The 19,356-nt window shown below is 42.5% G+C and overlaps 1 protein-coding gene across 1 annotated transcript; it reads right to left on the bottom strand.

The window, feature by feature from the left end:
- Positions 1 to 536: 536 nt before the first annotated feature.
- Positions 537 to 12,765, bottom strand: SIRAL2 (SIR2 antiphage like 2). The gene is made up of 4 exons (XM_090041613.1): positions 12,719 to 12,765; positions 6,918 to 7,170; positions 1,983 to 2,117; positions 537 to 815 (listed from the first exon to the last, which is right to left on the bottom strand). The coding sequence occupies exons 1-4, from the start codon at positions 12,763 to 12,765 to the stop codon at positions 537 to 539; spliced, it is 714 nt and encodes a 237-aa protein (XP_089897739.1).
- Between the last annotated feature and the right edge of the window lie 6,591 nt (positions 12,766 to 19,356).

The following is a 19,356-nucleotide window of genomic DNA, read 5'->3' as shown; positions in this document are numbered from 1 at the left end:
GCTAGGGAGGGCAGGGAAAGCTTGCATGCTGCCACTGCCACCACTCTGCATGCAGCCACCGCCACTTCCCTCCCTGCTCCCCCCACCCCCCTGCTCTGTGTGCAGCCACTGCCATGTATTCCCCTCTGCCCCATCCCCTGCTCTGCATTATCTGCTTCAGATAACCAGAATTTTTACATAACCAGCACCTGGCATTCCCACTTATGCCAGATAATAGGGATTTTACTGTACATTTAAAATTTAAACTTCCTAACAAGAACTTTATAGAAAAAAAGGCATGAAATTGAGAATTAAGTTTCAGTTTACAAGAAATCAAACTTATAAAAGTAAAAAACATTATGTTATAATTTGGTAGTATATGCTTCAACCCTGTTACTCACCCTCTACTCACAAGCAGAGATTTCTGCCTATACACTCAAGACTCCTCCTAGTAATATCTCTGATCAAGGACCACATATATAAAGAGTTTAATGAGAATTAAATTATTTTGGGCTCTCACAAAAATTAAAATAAAAATTAAAAAAGTTACCTGGACTTCACTGCATGCAGGTTTGAGCAGTTAGATCTTGGACACAATCAGGGAAATATTCAAAGCAATCCCCATAGGACACTATTTTTATTCCATGAAGAAGCATATCTGTTTGGAGTTTAAAAGAGTGGGTTTTGTTTTCTTTAGGCACCAACATGTAATGTTCTAAATACATGTTATTCTTTACAGTATAAAGAAAGAGACCCTGGAATATCTGATCATGCAGAGTCTCTCCACAGCCCCAAAACAAGAAGGATTTGGTGTGATACAAGTTTTGAAGAACCTTCTGTAAGAAAAATGTAAGCTAATTTCATTTCAATAATTGTAGACCAGATGCATGCATCAAAGACAGACTATTTTTCAAGTTCTACATAGTTAAAGAAATGTTTGATATTCTCAATCATTGCATAAATAAGGATTTATTTTAAGAAGAGAACAAATAGGCATTTGGTCCAATAAGTTATTTCTTTAAGCACTTTCTTTAAGACAGGCTTGAAATCAATGACTGCTCAAAATTAAAGCTTACAAACATGCAAATTTTTGCAGGATTGGGGCTTTATATGCTAGCCATATTTTAAAAAAGGAAAACAATAATTAGGACAAAGCATCTTTCTGCTAAAGTCTGTCTATATAAAGGAAAGTATACATATTCTTGGGTAAAGTCTGAAAATTTAATCCATCTTCATACACAAAATGATATGAATGCTAAAATATCTGGATATTCAAAAGACAGAGAGCAAGGATCCAGAATTTGTTTAATTACATAGTGAAGAATCTTTATATTAATATATCATTACTGTACACTGCACACTGCATTTGGGTACCACAATAACTCAGCTTCACAGCTGGGATTTGTACCCAACATTTCTAGTCTTGAGAAAAAAAGATATATCATTTTAAAATGAGCACACTGGGCACATCTACACATGCACTTTGCTGTGCAGAAGATGAACTTACTGCACAGTAAAGCAGCACTGTCTATGCACATATGGCAATTTGGCCAGTGTAGACTAATTTACAGTGCCCATCCCATCAGACACAGGTACTAACTGATGGCAGAGTAATTTACTGCACTTAAACATGTGTAGATGGTGATGTTGGGATTAATTTACTCCAGCTCAAAATGTGCTGGAATCTAATTCAGCCACATTAATTGCACATGTGGATACTCCCACTAGGACAGACTTTGGATATCTCTCATTCAGGTGATGATATACAAGAACTCATTGTCCTCTTGCAGCAGACTCAGACACTAGCTTGATAAAGACTCTCAAAAGAGCTTTCTGACACTACCACCACTACTTTCTGAAGCCCATCAGGAGTTCCTTTGGTAGTCTCCCATCCAAATATTGACCTGGTTCAGATACATTTATTCTGCAAGACTATAGTCCAATTCAGCAGGTTCCATAAGAAAAGTTTGACAAAACTGAATATGCTCTTGGATTAAAATAACACATAACATTACTTTAGGATCTTGAGTAACATCTTTATAACCTGGAGGATCTAACACCATTCCACAGGAATCTGTATACATGCCATGAATATGAAGAACCCCATACTTTATATGGTCTCTTGCCCACTGAAGAACCTAAAGCAAATCAAGCATGTTATATTAATTCTTTTTATTATGCTTTTAAGAATAGGGAAGCTATATATTTTTGCACAGGACTAAAATTGTTCTTTATTCTTTTTGTGTACAAGGTGACAACAGTAGCTACTATTAGCATAAATTACAGAAAAATTAAACAGCCAAAACTTTGAATCAGAAGTGACTAACCTGTAAACTATAAAATGATTAACAGGTTATTCCTTACACTGTATTCCTAAAGGCTTTTCACCCTGCATTAAAACCTTTTAACCAAACAAAAACTTTGTTTTAATTTACCAAAAACACTGCTGTATTTCACAAATCCAAAACCAAACAGTAATACACAGAAAATATCTCCATATGCCTAAGATTTATCTTTGAAATTCTTCTTTCCCTGTGAGCAAGTGAATAGTTACTCTCTCCACTAGATCAAACTACATTCCATGCAAGGGAACTATTTCTTACCTATTTTATAGGTAAAAAGCAAATACTAGCAAACCATATCACATTATTCAAAATAAATAGATAATGAGAATAACCTTTTGCTTTTTGTTTCCTGTTACTTAACTGAAACATTTTAAGCCTGACAGTTTTCTAGAAATGGAGGGAAAAAACCCACAGAAGGGCAACAAGACACCTCCCTTCCTTATGAGACATCTAGACATTTTATCAACCTCATCATACCTTATCCTTATGTTTCAAGTCACCAACTTTGATGTGCTCAGGGCAGTAGTCAGGGAGGCACTCAGACCCCAGGGTGTAGCTGGTATGGGGGTCCAGGAAAGGTGGTCCTTCCTCAAGGAGACTATCCTTGGGGTGCAGCAGGACGCAATTCCTCTGGGCAGGAAGGCGGGAAAAGGGTCCAAGAAACCTTCATAGCTGAGTGTGGATATCCAGGCTGGCCTGAGGGCAAAGAAAAAAGCCTACTGGCAGTGGAAGCAGGGGGCAGGGACAAAGGAGCAGTACACCTTCCTGACTCAAGCTTGTAGGGATTTGGTAAGAAAGGCTAAAGCAGCACTGGAGCTTAGATTAGCTTCCAGGATTAAGGATAACAAAAAGTCCTTCTTCAAGTATATAGGTAGCAAGAAGCCTCACGGTAACATTGGACCTCTACAAGGCAGGGCAGGGCAGTTGGTGACAGACGCACGAGAGAAGGCAGAACTCTTCAACAAGTTCTTTGCCTCCATGTTCCTGTCTGCTGACAATGGGATGCTCTCAGGTGATAGTGTAGAGAGGCCCAGGAAGGATGCGAGTCCCCCAACTGTTAGTTCAGACCTAGTTAAGGATTACCTGGTGGGCTTAGATGTGTCCAAGTCAGCGGGCCCGAATGCCCTTCATCTGCAGGTGCTGAGGGAATTGGCTGGTGTCTTTGTGGAGCCATTGGCACGGCTGTTCAAGGACTCCTGGTGCTCAGGCCAAGTCCCTGAGGACTGGAAAAGGGCCAGTGTGGTCCCTATTTTGAAGAAGGGGAGGAAGGAAGAGCCTGGCAACTACAGGCCAGTCAGCCTCACTTCTATCCTGGGGAAGGTCTTTGAAAAAATTATCAAGGGCCACATTTGTGAGAGCCCTGCAGGGGAAGTGATGTTGAGGGGTAACCAACACGGGTTCATGCCAGGCCAATCCTGCCTGACTAACCTGGTCTCTTTCTATGACCAGGTAACAAAGAGCTTAGATGTGAAGGAGAAATTTGATGTCCTCTTCTTGGACTTCCAGAAGGCCCTCGACACAGTGTCCCACCCAATTCTGGTGGGCAAGCTGAGGGACTGTGGCATTGACGAATGCATAGTCACATGGGTGGCAAACTGGCTCCAGGGGCGCACCCAGAGGGTGGTGGTGGACAGGTCGAAGTTGACCTGGGAGGGTGTGGGCAGCAGAGTCCCCCAGGGCTCGGTCCTTGGGCCGGTGCTGTTCAGCATCTTCATTAGCAACCCGGACGAGGGTGTGGAGAGCACCCTGTTCAAGTTCGCTGATGACACCAAGCTGTGGGGTAAAGTGAGTACTGGCAGGCAGGGACCGCATCCAGGCAGACCTGGATAGGTTAGAGAAGTGCGAGGATCTGAAGAGGATGCGGTTCAACAAGGACAAGTGCAGAGTGCTGCACCTGGGGAGAGGGAACCAACATTATGGTTATAGGTTAGGGGCTGCCCCTCTCGGCAGCACAGAGGCAGAGAGGGATTTTGGAGTCAGGATTGACTCCAGGATGAATATGAGTCGCCAATGCGACGAAGCAATAGGCAGAGCCAACCGCACCCTGTCCTGCATCAACAAGGGAATCACTAACAGGTCCAGAGAGGTCTTGCTCCCCCTCTATGCGGTGCTAGTCAGGCCACAGCTGGAGTACTGTGTCCAGTTCTGGGCGCCGCACTTCAAGAAGGACATGGAGAACCTGGAGAGGGTCCAGAGGAGGCCACCCATATGGTTGGAGGCCTCCGTGGCCAGCCCTATGAGGAGAGGCTGAGGGATCTCAATCTCTTCAGTCTTCTCAAGAAGAAACTGAGGGGGGATCTTGTGGCTGCCTACAACCTTATCAGGGGCCAGCAGTAGGGACTCGGGGAACGTCTGTTCATCAGGGCCCCCGTTGGGGTCACCAGCAACAATGGCCACAAGCTGAGGGAGGATAGGTGTAGGTTAGATATTAGGAAGAACTAATAAGGGTAAGGGTGGCCAGAGCCTGGAATAGGCTTCCCAGAGAGGTGGTGTTCTCACCTTCCCTGGAAATCTTCAAGAGGAGACTGGACAGGCACCTGTCTGGGGTCTTATGACCTCTCCCACCCCCAGTGCTCCTTCCTGCCCATGGCAGGGGTGGAATTCGATGATCTGTCTAGGTCCCTTCCGACTCACTGATTCTATGATTCTAAGTCTAAAGATTCCATAGGTTTGCCTTGCTGCTGATCAAGAATCTCAAGTAAATGCCATAGTTCGTAGTAAGGACCACAGTGCCTCTTTCCATGAGTCAGAGGAGTGACAGCAGAACAACAGGATTCTGGATAAGCTGTTCCATGTTATCAAACACCTCCATTAAGCAATCTCAGAAAAAGTTGAGCTTGGTGTCATTTGTGCGCTGAAGAAAAAAAGATTAAAAGATATACATGTCAAATGGCCTGTGTTGTATATTGTTACTGCCCACAACCGGACATCTATGGCACTTAATCATTTATACCAGTGTTGTTTGGGGAAAAAAGTATTTACAGAAATAGTTTTATTTAAGGATATTGTACAGTATCTAAAAATATTAGCATCTGAACACACAAAGAAGAAGTCAGAGATAAGCTCAAATGGCTTCAAGCTGCCTGGACCATGTCATCTATGTAGCTGCAATGTTTTTCATTCAAATTTCTAAAGTCTCCTGACAGGGAATCATCTTGTACAAATGTATAGATTTTAAGGAGAGAAATCTCTGCTGTAGTTTTCCATAGTTAATTCTGCCTTTGTCACTTCCAAACTGTAACATTAAAGTACACTCCACTCAATTTCAACTACTGTAGAGTGATGTGGTAGACTGGCAGGCATTCATAACATTTTATGGACTGCATTGGTTTCCTATTCACAATTCAATGTTGCAAAGCCCTATACAATTAAGATCCCACCTACATAGGAAATCATCTGTTTGGATATGCTACCACTGCTTTTGTGGTCAACTGACATGCTAAAACAGTGGTTCTCAACCTTTTTTAGACTCAAGACACCCATCATCAGACTCAAGGTACTGCTCATTTGATTGAAGGAATCCTTCGGAAAATTCCAACTCTTAGTTTACAATAATGTTTTAACTACAGAAAAAGAAAAGAGCAAGTCCTCTGTTGCAAAGACCTCAGAAAGACTATGACAGATCAAAATGTTTTTGAGACTAGGGATTCCTATTTGAAATCTCTGGGTTTATCATATGAATTACATTTGCATCCTTAACAGTGCTAATGTTGTGTGGCACCCCACAGCACCTTGCAAGAATCAAGGCATGTCAAGGCATTGGAGCATCCTGGTTGAGAAGCACTGTGCTAAAGTTACCACTCCCTAGATTTAAAAGTATGAGGGCTCCTAGCAGAGAGTTTTAAATGGCAGGTCCCTGTCTCTAGATATCATTCTTTTGTGTTGCCTGACTTGAGCTAGAGCTTCTTGACTTTGAGAACATGCTATAACACCCATTCTTATACCGGCTTTCCCCAGAGGATTGAACTATATATGTATTTGTAGGTCTCTCTCTGATTTGGAGTTCAAAGTATACTTTATACTTTATCAATAAATCTGCCACGGTTACTGTATTAGATAAAATATTTGAGAAAATCCATTAAAATAGACTAAAAAAGCCTCCTCAAGCAAAAACAAAACAAAATGAAACAAAATAAAACCCATCAATAGCCAAGTCAGTCACAGGACATATGAATTACATTTGCTTGAAATAAATAGAGTTGGAGCAATAATAGGCTTGGGAGACATAAGGCTATCAGTAATATCAAGGTCTGTCACTGTTTCAAAAGAATCTGTTTTCTACCACTACTAATCACTATTTCAGTTCAGACAGTACTGACAGCCTCTATCATAACTCAAGCAAGAGTGTTGAAAGTTAGCATAATCCTCTTCCCCAGTCTCCAGATTATTTTATTTCACAGCTTTTGAATTAACTCAAGTAATAATCAACTATTTTTATACTGCAGGAATGCCTAGAAGTCCTTAGTTGCTGAAACCAAAGCCCAGCTGCAATAAGTTGTCCACAGTAATACAAAAACTTGCTGCCCTCAAAGCACTCTCCACCTAGAACTAATACAAATACCTTCAAATAGTAAGTGTTATATATGCACTCACTGGTGACATCTTTCTGATAAGATCATGTACCACTACAAGGAAGTCTCTGTCTCTGATCACCCTTTTGCAGAATTCAGCAACATCTTCTGAATGAAGCACATCCAACTGTTCAGCTGCTTTGATGAAAGCTTCAATGCAGCCCCTCCGTGAACACAGTACTGGTATTCCTGGCACTACAGTAGCGCTTGCTCCAGTCCCAATTACCCAAAGAAGGTCTTGAGGCTGCTTTCTTATTAAACTTTTAAAAAACCTCCTAAAATAAAAGCAGAAAAGGAAACAACTTTCAGTCTTTAATTCCAACAGTTCAACTCAAAATAGCAATCTAGAAATTAAACGATTTATTGGCAGTTATCAATTGGGCATCCCATCTAAGTCAGCTTTTCAACAGTGCTTTTAAGACTGCAGAACTTCATGGTACCGTTGACCAACAAGTTAATGCACATTCAGACATGAGTGACCCAGTGGAGATATTTCCAAAATACCACGGAACAAGGTTGCAGCTGATCCACATATAAGTCAGCCAGTGCTGAAGTAATGTATACATAGTTGCGGTATGAAAGATGATAGCTATATGTATTCCCCCTTCACCCTAAAGGGTGGATGCCTATAGGAAGGATCTCTGAAGCAATCAGAGCTATCAGAGATACACTGTCCCACATCTAAGAGTATTTGCTTTAAAAAAGCAGTATGTAGCATTCAGTTTGTGTTTTTATTTATGATTACCTAATTGTTCCTTGCACAGTTATATAAGGCAGAAAACTTCTAAACAAAAGTTAACCAAAAAACATTGTATCGGTTGCCCTCAATATTAGATATACAACAGTAAGCACAAGAATTCTTAAGTAAGTCGATCAGGAGACTTTCTGCAAAGCTAACAGTAAACTCCATGCCAGTAATAGAATTCTCTCTATTTACTTTATTATTCCAAATCCATCCTTTGTTGTAGAACACTTAGTAAGAAGGGATATCCCTGCCATGTTTCAGGGGTATAGCTTGTAGCCGTGTTGGTTGAAAAAGCAGAGGCAGACAAAACTCTTGGGCTTCGAGGCGATATCTTTTATTAGACCAACTAAATAGTAGCAAAAAAATTTCTCTCATTGCAAGCTTTCAGGTCCAAACACCCTTTAGTCAGGCAGAGGAGCGTTCAAAGATTGTAAAAGTTCTCCCAGGTAGAAAAGAAACTTCACCTTGTATGGGGGGGGGTAGAGGGTAGCAGGTTCCCTTGCATTTCAAAGTCCATTTGTGAAAAAATTGCAAAAAAATACAAATAAAAGAAGAGAAGCTAAAAGATGTGTGGGCATGGGAGAAAGTTTTCACTAGAACAGATCAAAGTAGAAGGAAACAATCAAGAACTGACTTTGTATCAAAATAAATAAGGATAAGGAAGAAAGAAACCAGGCATGTAGCTTTCAGTGATCATCGGATGCTGAAGGTAGAAATGAGCCCCATGAGAGGGAAGGGACTACGGAATTTAAATGTGTGATAGTTACAAGATGAAGAAATATGTCAAAGGTACACAAGACAGTATAAGGGGTGGTGAACACTGAAGAAATATTTGGGAGTACCAGAAAATGATGGATGATGGCAAAGAAGAGGACAAGAGAATTCTTAGGAAGGCAGGCCTAGGATGCATGGGGAAAAGAACAAAAAAACTAAGAGTGCGGCAAATAAAGATGCAGGAGCTGCTAAAGGAAGCCACAGATGAAGGCAGGTATGAGAAGAGCTAGAAGAAACAAGGCAAGAATTAAAAACCTGGTTTAAAAGAATGGTTTAAAAGAGAGAAAAATGGTTTAAAAGAGAGAAAATGTTCCCAGCACAAGCACCCTGAGTGGGGAAAAACCAAGAGCAATCTCAATACTTTTCAGCCAGAGTGAAGGCAGCAAAAGGAGAACTTAAAACAGTGCAGGAAGAAGGTGTTGCCTGGGTGGAAAAGCAGGAGCAGGTGCTGGAGGTGATGAGAAGATCTTACCAGATGAAGGAAACAGAAAGGAAGAAAATGAAGGATTTGCAGGAAGAGACTCAAGAGAAAGTATGGAGGAGGAAGCAAAGAAGATGGGAGAGAAAATAGGTGCTTAAAAACCTTTAAAAGAGGAAAATCACCAGGAGCAGACCGACTGCCTATGGAATTTTAGGAGAAGTTTTGGGCATAGGTAGTGAGAGTTATACTGGATGTTTCTGAGGAAATAACGGAAATAGGAGAGTCAGGTAAAGATTTTACAAGAGGTGTTGGGATCTTACTCTTTAAGAAAAGGGAAAAGGAACTCCTGAAAAACAAAACCAATGACACTCCTTAATATGGACTGTAAGTTAATGGCCAAGATGCTGGCTTTGAGGATGAGGAAAAACCTCCAGAAAATAACACATGAGAACCAAGTATGCTCAATACCAGGTAGAAGGATCTCTGAAGCAATCAGGGTGATCAGAGGTACACTGTCCCGCACCAAAGAGAGGGAAACAAAGACAGTTATAGCAAGCCTAGATTTAGAGAAAGTATATGACAGAGTGGATCTTGATTATGTATTTGAAATGCTAGGAAAAACGGGGTTCCCAGAGAAAAGTATATGTTGGATAAGGGTTATCATATAGAGAAGCCAAGAGTCAAGTCCAAAACAATGGGCACCTGAGTGGGGCCTTTAAACTCCACACACAGGTGAGACAAAGGTCCCCGGTCACCACTACATGTGTGCAGCATGGAACCGTTAGCACAAAGAATAAAACAAGACGAGGTTGTAGACAGTGGAGTCCTGGCATTGTTACGCCTGCGTAGGCTGACCAGAGGCTGGAGTATTGTAGAACATTTGAACTCTTAACCTTAATGATGTCATGACCCACTTCTGAAACCTGAGCATGTGCGGCGAGATGTTTGACCTAGTTGTTTGTTTGGTAACCAGGGGAACTGTGGCAGTTAGGACCATTATGTTAATGAGTTCTTATGTTACTGGGTTGTTGGGATACTTTGATTTGTATGGTCCTAACAGTGATTGACTTTGATTGGCATTGATGGAGAGAGTAATGATTGGATCTGCACGTGATTGACAGGTGGTGTGGTTTGGACGTTATAAACCCTGTCCAGTGCAGCGGCCAGCACAGCTTTTGGGGGCTGCTGTCGTCGGAGTTAGAGCTCTGTCTCACGCTCTCTCCCTCTTTTGCCTGGCATGTGTGCATGTGCAACTGATTTAGCATTTGAGTACTCGTGGTTGTGGAGCCCGTCATTTAGTGACTGTGGAGCAAGTGAGAACAGTGTGTGTGGGACAGTATTTGTGAGCAATGACACAATGACAGGAGCACCTGAGCACTTGCTGGCTACTCAACTGCTTCTGCATGTTGCCTGCGTTGGGTAAAGTATCATCTGTCCTTTTTCTGAGGTGCTCAGTACCCACCTGCTTGTGCAGGAACAGCATAGAAATCCTCAGGGGTGTGAGGCTGCAGTGCAGGCCTGCCCTGCCTGTCAGCTCTCTAGGGTGATAGTCGGCCACCTTGGGTGACAGACTGGCATCGAGTTTCATAGTTGATAGGATCCAAAGGGACCTGAGCAGATCATCAAGTCCGACCTTTAGCTGTTCTATAGTTTAACTGTTTATAGTACTGTATATTGTGTCTATATACTGTTGTTTGGTTTTGCTGGTTCTTGTCTTAATACACTTGTTAAACTTTATAGTCCTGTGGGGTTTTGTTTGGTATTTTGCACCTCTGGTCAGGGCGAGGCAGTAGGCCAATTTCCAGAGGGATTTAACTCTTTGGTGTCCCTCAAATCTAATAGGGTGGATGGTAGGGTACAGAGGCTTAACAACCCTCTGTGTGCATTTGAGAATGTGGGTGGGTGCCTGAAGTGGTTCACAGGTTTCCCTGCTTTATTGTGGTGTGCCTGCCTGCTTTTCCCCACTCTTCAAGGTCATCAGCAGAATAAAGATATGCGTATAGGGTAAGGTAAAATGTATCCTATACATGGATGATATAAATGTTGCAGTTAGAGATAGACTTTCGATAGTCGGGGTTCTAAAGCATACATCAGAGTATGGAGAAGTGATCGGGGCTAAACTAAATAAATCAAAAAGCACCATAATGGGAGTGGGGAACTGGAGAGAATTCCAGAAGTTGGGCCTTCAAATAAGAGAGAGACAAATCAGAATGCTAGGGATCCTGATGGACATAGGAGAAAAAGGTAATACATAGAGATGCACCACTACATCAGTCCATATAATTTCAGCACCAATAAAAGAAAAACTGACATTACCAGCAATCAGCTTTTTTGGCTGATGTAGCTGATAATGTCGCTGATAAATGCTGCATGCATGTACTCAGCTGCAGCATACATACGGCCAGCCCAGCAGCATGGAGAGCATCTGGCTGGTCTGTGGGGGGTGGGAAGGGGCATGGGGGGCAGATCAAGGCCCAGCTGGGGTGCGGCAGGGTGTGGAACAGAGCCGCAAGCAGCTTGTCCAGGGGACATGGGGAGAGGGGTGGTGGCTCCTGCCACTGCATGCAGCCCTGCAGGAGCATGGGGAGCATGTGCCCCCCAGATCTGTGTACTGGGTGAGGGTGGGATGACACCGGGCTTTTCCTGGCAGGGGGGTTGAGCTGGGTCTGCACTCCGGGAGGTAGCAGTGGCGCTGGGAGTGGGCTGAGTGCAGCACTGGCCCAGCCCACCTCCGCCAGGAAGAGCCCAGTGCCACCCCTCGGCAATCTAATCAAAGTTAATATATGTTATTTCAAGGTTTAATATATGTAGCTGTATTTTTTGGATATGTAATTGTTTCTGTGATATGAAGTCTTGGTCAAACAAGGATGCTCAATATGTTTAGTTTTCCAAGAGCAGGGTGATGAGTGTGTTTTTAATAATATTTCTAATAAAAATACAGGTTTCCAACAGCATGTTTGCCCAACATGGGCCATGTATTTTATAGTCATTAGCAAGAACATGCTGCTTTTGGCAGCAGCGTTATGATAAAAAGGAACTTCATTACATTGTCTATGTGAATGTAAGATGAGGGGCTTTTTCCCCCATGCTGATTGGAGGAAAAAACCCTCATCTTGTATTCAAGTAAATATGGTGTTTTCTACTTCTGGACATGCACGGTACTTACAACTCATAAATAATTGGCCAAAGTCTGAAATACCTTGGAAATGGAAAGGTATTTTAAGAAGTAACAGCTCAACTTTCCCAACATATCTAGTGTCATTTTATAAACCCAATTTAAAATACTTGAATTACATTCTTTTTTTTTCTAATGAGTAGTTAAATTTAAGAAAAGGCTAATAAGTTTTGTCTTTTTCTTCCAACTATTTTCATGGGATATTTTGATACTGTTCTTATGCTGTGTTTACGCCAAGATTAACTCAAACCATGGGTAACAATTAATCCAAGAAAATTTATCAGTTATGTTCTTGTTGCTGGTGGTCTTAATTTTTGTAAGTATTTTTAAAAAGTATGCATTGTGTAGTTGTACAGACAACCTCAGAAACTAAAGTTTAAACTTCAAAGGGATCCAAACTGGAGACCCATCTGCCCTCAAAGAATGACTACAAATATGCACATGTCAGAGGAAACCTTTTGAGGATTTGATAATAAGCAAACAGAAAGAAGCCAAGAAAGTAAAACAGTGTACAAATAAATTCCACAATGCTTTACTTTCACAGAAGCACTCAAATGCAATCCTCTTTTCCTTGGACAAGTCTTTTTGAAAGACAAGAAACAGCAACAGTTGACTAAAGACTTTCCATGAGATTCCCCAAGAAGCAGATTCTCATGAATGTGTGTCCTCTATCCCTTTCTCTAAATCATCCACAGGTGCATTATTTACCTGGATTTTTGTTCACTTCTGTTTGTTGTCCTTTCTGCCAAGTCCATCTTTGAATACTGTTAAAAATATTAAAACAAATTTTAATACTTAGATTTATAAATATTGCCTCAAACAGTTATCTCCAAAACTGAACCCTGAAGTTTTGATCTGTCTGTGCACTTCCAGTTTATTTTCATTAAACTTTTAAAATAGTTGTGCAAACTTCTCTCATTAGACAGTTAATGAACTAATATAATTACAGGAAAGGAGCTACATCACCTTTCAAAACAAACAGGCCAAAAGTTACAGCAGTTTAAATAGTACAAATTGGCAGAGCTCCTTTGACTTAAGCCAACTGACACTCTGAAGGCAATGGAACTGATGTAGCCTGTCTAGATTCAACACAGAAGACTTATTTTTTAAAGTTATGTCTGGGCTCCCTGTGTGCCAAATCTGTGTGGCATGTTGAGGCAAAACAGTTCTTCCAAACAGCTCTTTGTTTTGTTTGCCTTCCCATTTCCAAAAAACACATGCAATTTGTACATATAAACTTGATCATTTCTCATTTAGGGTCTTTGTGAAAAAATGGTTAGAAAACATTTTAATTGCTTTGGTATGCTTGATTTGTTTCAACTCTTAGCTTCTGCAATTTGCCAAACTTTAAATCTGATCATAAAAAAAACCCATGGTACTGAAAAGAAAAATAGCAAAAAGTATTTGAGATATTTCCTTGGTTTAAGAAAAAGTCAAATCTAACTTCTCAGAACACACATCAACAGATCAATTTAGATATGCAAAGAAAATTAAAAATAAAAAAAAACTTCCCTTTTTCCATTTAAAATACTTCTGTTATTTAAGAGTAACAAATCAATGATGTCAAAAGGACAAAAAGCAGATAAGAAAACCATAATTTTAAAATATGATTCATACTTTTAGAAATATTACATATCTGCACTCTCAAACCAGTAAGAAAACGTGGTAGTAAATAAGCCTTATGAACTTTCTCTCTTCACTGTAGAATAAATATTTACTGTTCTAACTTTCATTAAATCTGAAATGGTTAGCTAATGGTTAGCTAAATTGATACACTTTGTTCTTAATACCATCCCTTCTCACAAGATTAGGTTTATTGTTAAAAAATCTCCAATGTTGATCTTGGTGCTAATTTCACCATCCATACTACTGCCCAAGTTAATTCACTGCAATTAACCTCCTTTATGAAGATACTTAAGCAGGAGAAAAATAGTAAAAAAAACCAAAACAGCTATGCCCCCAAACAGGCCACTAACCCATATTCTAGCCTACATGCCTCTTCACATCCCTTACAAAGCTGAATCTGTATCTTCTAGAATCACAGAATCATAGAAAATGTAGGTTGGAAGGGACCTTGGGAGGTCATCTAATCCAACCCCCACTCAAAGCAGGACCATCCCTAACTACATAATCCCAGTCAAAGCTTTGTCTAGCCAGGTCTTAAAAACCTCCAAGGTTAGACAGCCCCTGGAGCCATGTGAACAGGCTGCACAAACAGGCATGCTTGTCTACCGGAGCCTGAGTTAGCACGGAGTTCGTGCAGGAGGGTGCGCAGGAGGGCTGAGGCCCTGCCTGCAAGCCCCCTAGGGTAGACAGACTCAGGCCCAGCCTGCCTACCAGTGGCATGCTGCGGATGGGCATGCGCCACACCCCAAGGGTCCCTCGGGCTCTACGGCCCCTGCCTCTGGCACCTCAGAGACCACCACCCAGACGGAGCCCCTGGCTCTTGGCTGCCAGGGCTGCCTGTCCCTTTTTCAAGCTCTGGGGCCGGGGAGCATGGCTACCTCCCCTTGTGGGGTCTGCTCCCTTTTGGGGTCCCTGGCATGTCAGCTGGAGGAGCTCCAGGCCACAGTCCAGAGACTGCGTGCCATCAGGGACTGTGAGCAGGAGATTGACTCCTACTGTCAGGCCCTTCTCCCCCGGGAGCCAGAGGGTAGACCACGGTCTCCCTCCAGGACAAAGGAGGACTCCAGGACCTCCCACTCTGTCCAGTCAGGGGCATGGACCAAGGTGGTCAAGGGCCGTAAGGCCCGCCGCACTAAGGCCCCTGTCCCACTGGAGCTTCACAACAGGTACGCACCTCTTCCTGCTCCAGCAGAGCCTGCTGAGCTGCCGGCTCCTGCAGGCAACACAGGCTCAACTGCAGCTACCGTCCCCACTCTCCCCAAGACAAAACGTTAAGTGTTTCTTGTGGGAGACTCCATCCTAAGAGAGGGGGCAATCTGCCGCCCTGACCCCTTAGCCTGGGAAGTCTCAGTCATCTCTTCTCCAGACTGAATAAGCCCCTGCCCCCTCACCATTTTCATTGCCTTCGACTGGACTCTTGCCAATTGATCCACATCCTTTCTATAGTGGGGGGCCCAAAACTGGACACAGTACTCCAGATGTGGCCTCACCAGTGCTGAATAGAGGGGGATAATCACTTCCCATGACCTTCTGACAACACTCCCACCAGTGCAGCCCAGGATGCTGTTAGCTTTCTTGGCAACAAATGCACACTGCTGGCTCACATTCAGCTTACTGTCCACTGTAACCCTCAGGTCCTTTTCTGCAGAGGTGCTGCCCAGGCAGTCAGCCCCCAGCCTGTTCTGTGCATGGGATTGTTCTTTCCTAAGTGCAGGACTTTGCACTTGTCCTTGTTGAACCTCATGCGATTTCTTTTGACCCAATCCTCCAATTTGTCTAGGCCACTCTGAACCCTAGTCCTACCCTCCAGCATATCTAGTACTCCCCCCAGCTTAGTGTCATTAGCAAACTTTCTGAGTGTACACTCTATACCATCTTCCAGATTGTTGATGATTGTTATTGAACAAAAGCAGCCCAAGGACCAACCCCTGGGGCACTCCACTCAATTCCAGCTGCCAACTAGAAATTAAGCCATTGATTACTACCTTCAGCCCTAGGCTCCATCCTGTTTTCTATCCTCCTTACAATCCGTTCATCCAGATGTCCTTAGCTTGCCTCCAAGAATACTGTGGGAGACCGTATCAAAAGCCTTGCTAAAATCAAAGTATACCACATCCACTGAGCCAGTCATCTCATCACAGAAGGCAATCAAGTTGATCAGGTATGACTTTCCCTTGGTGAATCCATACTGACTGTTCCTAATGACCACCTGCTCCTCTAAATGCTTAGAAACAAGGCATAAATTTCACCCAGCTCATGGAAACCCTATTTCTGTACAGGGTGCTAAAAATGTGGGAATATCAACCAAAATGGGCCCATTAACTTATTTTCAATGCAGACTATTTCTAAGTATTTCTAAGATACAGCAAACCCTCCACTTATGAAAGCTTATGCTATACATCTCTGGTTTAATTTATAAAAGTACAAACCTACCTCACCTTCTGCCTATTTCTAAGTCATCTATATCATCCTAGCAATTAGGCACCTTTTCCGGCTGAGCAGTTTCTGTCCTAGAAATGTCAGTCATGCATTCTGAGTTTGTACTTTTTCCTTTGACATTCTACACCTACGCACATACATATATTTATATATATATATACCATTACTGCTCCAAAGGAACCAGCACTGAGACTTTCCCGGCTTAAAGGAAATGTCAGCAGTTTTTGTTTTGTCTTTACCAAAACCCAAAATACAAAAGCACCCTGCTTCTACAGTACTAGGCAAAGAAACTGCACAAGTATTTGAGAGAATTAACAGATAATTCAACATTTCAAAGCTTATGACTGTTTTAAGGAAGCAGGTTGTGAGAACCTTCCAGGCAAATAAGTTAATGTCAGTGCAACTACCACCTACTGCTGAGGCAGATCAAAAGTGTTTATAGGTGTAGCAGAGACCGAAGAGGTTAACTGTTTTCCCCAGCCTCCTGGGCAATTCAGCCTATGCTACACTTTACATAAAGGAAAAACATTCATTTCATAAAGCTAATTTTTCACTCAAACCCAACAAAGCTTTCACATATCTGACAGTTTTAGAAGTGTGTTCATACTATGATATCCATAGCACAGAAGTTTATTTTGCCATTTCATGTTTTGAGGAACTTCTCAGCCCAGCCTAAAACAGGGTGAACAATTGCCAGTACTGCATTTTAGCTAAATGAACTAAACAGTCCAGAACATCTCAAGATTATAAACATGACACTAAGGAAGAATTACACTCACTCCCAGCAGACAAGCTCATCATTCACTAGTTACGTTGAAGACAAGCAATTGAAGCTGAAAAGCCAATTAAGTACTGTTCTTTCTGCAATATGCTATGTTTTCACTAGGATAAGCACCAATTTAGATAAACAGACTTGCACCTAAATCTGCAAGCTGTAACACATCTCAAGTTATTGTTCCTGGCATCACCTCCTTTCAGCCTGTTCCTGCAAATCCTTCACTCACACAACCAGTCAAATTTGGAAACTTGCACACGTGACTTTGGATGACAGGCCCTTCTGCACATCACAGGTAAGGAAAGAAATGTGATGATCATTTTTACGTAGTTTGTTCAAACACAGCATGGTTAGTGAGCAGAATACATTTAAGCTATATAGTTGGCCAGATACAAAGATAAGGTTAAAATGAAGTGAAGATGTCAAACTCCTCCCTGATTTATGCCAGTGTAAAACCACAATGAATCACCCCACTCCCATGGAGTTATCTGGATTTGCACTGATGTAAATAAAATTAGAATTTAGTCTGAATTTGTTTTGTTACTCTCATATCACTTTAAAACTTGAGGCATTATATTCAGAATAAGGAAATAAACATGGAGGAAACTCTGACATATCAATAGTGCCAACACAATCACAAGCCTGGTTTTGCAAAGTTTCACCATCACTCAACAATCTGCTTGCTTCTCCTGTTGGCCTTCTCACAGATATACCACCTCAGGCTTTCATATGGGATGGTTCCCCCGCTCTTTCTGTCTGTTTGCTGGACTGGCGAACTGCTAGACTCTCCTTCTCCTGCCAACATTTTGGACTAATAGTAAGGTCCAAAATATCATCTTTCTGCCGCCACCTCAGTGTACATTGCTAAAAAGTAATCTCCAAAATCCACCTTCCTCCAACAGCCTTCCCAAGCCATTCTCAACCCCAAATGATCGCAGAACTACATCACAGCAGGATAACTTGGCAAAAATGTCCTCCCTTAGAAATCTCCAACTCTACAAGAAATTACTGCTAATAACACTGTTTAATTGGTTTTCTTTTTTATAAAGAGAGAAAGAATCATTTTTAGTTTGTCAAGAAATGCATCAGATAGTGTGTTGTGACAAGACCTACAGACCCTGATTCAGCAGTGGGCTGGATGGCTACGTCCCTGGGTTCACAATATTACATGCAGGCTCTTGCTTAATTTGCATGGAACGTAGGTGCAGTCAGAATCCAGGCCAGGCTAAGATGCTAATGGAGATAAGATGCTGTGACACTTCTTCAATGAGTATGCCTAGGAAAAAGACAGTTTAGGGGCAGGCATTAACAATCAGTGTGGAGAAGAAGGCTAAACTGACAGCTAGCTGGCCTTCTTTGAATGAATAATATTTGATTTTGATGCCACAGACCTACTTGCTCATTGCTGGCTCTCAGTAACAATGGTCAGGTATCAGTACTAGTCCTAGCTGATGCTCCAAACTTACAGGACCTACATTTGCATCCAGCGTATTCTAGCTTGATATCCTTCCTGCTCAAAAGTCTTTTATTTGGCAGATCTCCATCACCTATTGCTTGCACTGCAACAAACCAGTCATCTGTTTATCAGTTAAATACACTTAACCACAGGTCTTTCAGTCACGCACTCAACTTCATGACTTCATTGTACCCTCTGGGTAATTGCACACTAGCTCTAAACCAACCTACTTGGTAAGTGACGACGGAGGCTGATCTGGGGGGAAAGAGAGCAGTGGGTGCACTTGCACCACCCTTTGATTCCTGCTCCACCCAAAGTTTAAAACTGACTGCTTGGCCGTGGCAGCAGCATTTCCCATCACACACCAGTGAGGGAGTGAACTGACTTCATGGCTCACTGTAATCTATCAATCCAGGGGTGAGTAAAGGCCCGCAGGCTGGGTCTGGTCTGCCAACTGATTGGATCTGGCCTGCAGGCAAGTGCCCACCAAGTAAATGGATCCAGCACTTGAGCAGCTGGCAACTCCAGACGCCGTGTGCTGCCAGGTGGCTGAGGCAGCTTCTAGTGTGCCATGGGCTCAGTCTTTCTGTCTGGGCCAGGGCTGCCAACGGCATGGAATTGGAAACAGGAACCCATCCACAACTGTAGCATGCCCAACTCAACACCCCACCCAAGTCGGGATTCAGCAGCTGGTGACTGTGTCCACAGCTGCCCAAACACAGCCAGCAACTTCTGGGTCAGGGCTCCAGATTCAGCAACTTCTGGGTCAGGGCATGCTAAAGCTGTAGGCGGGTGGACTCCAGTCATGCAGAGGGGTGGCGGTTGGGGGGTGGCATGCTGAAGCTGCAGGCAAGTTCAGGCTTCCATGCTAGTCATAGCCCTGCTTTTGATTTAGGACTTTAAAAACAGATTCTTCAAGGCTGCTTGTGTTTGCTGGTGTGAACTCCCCAGCTACATCATTGCATGCTGATATCTTTAGCTAGACAGTCATGAATGACTCTTCCATCCTAGAAAGTTGGGAGCATTCAAAGGGAATCGTATGCATATGAT

The sequence above is a fragment of the Crocodylus siamensis genome, chromosome 4 (genome assembly GCF_052110815.1).
Source record: "Crocodylus siamensis isolate JL-2025a chromosome 4, ASM5211081v1, whole genome shotgun sequence".
Taxonomy (NCBI): Eukaryota; Metazoa; Chordata; order Crocodylia; family Crocodylidae; genus Crocodylus; species Crocodylus siamensis.
This window is presented reverse-complemented; position numbering and strand designations above follow the sequence as displayed.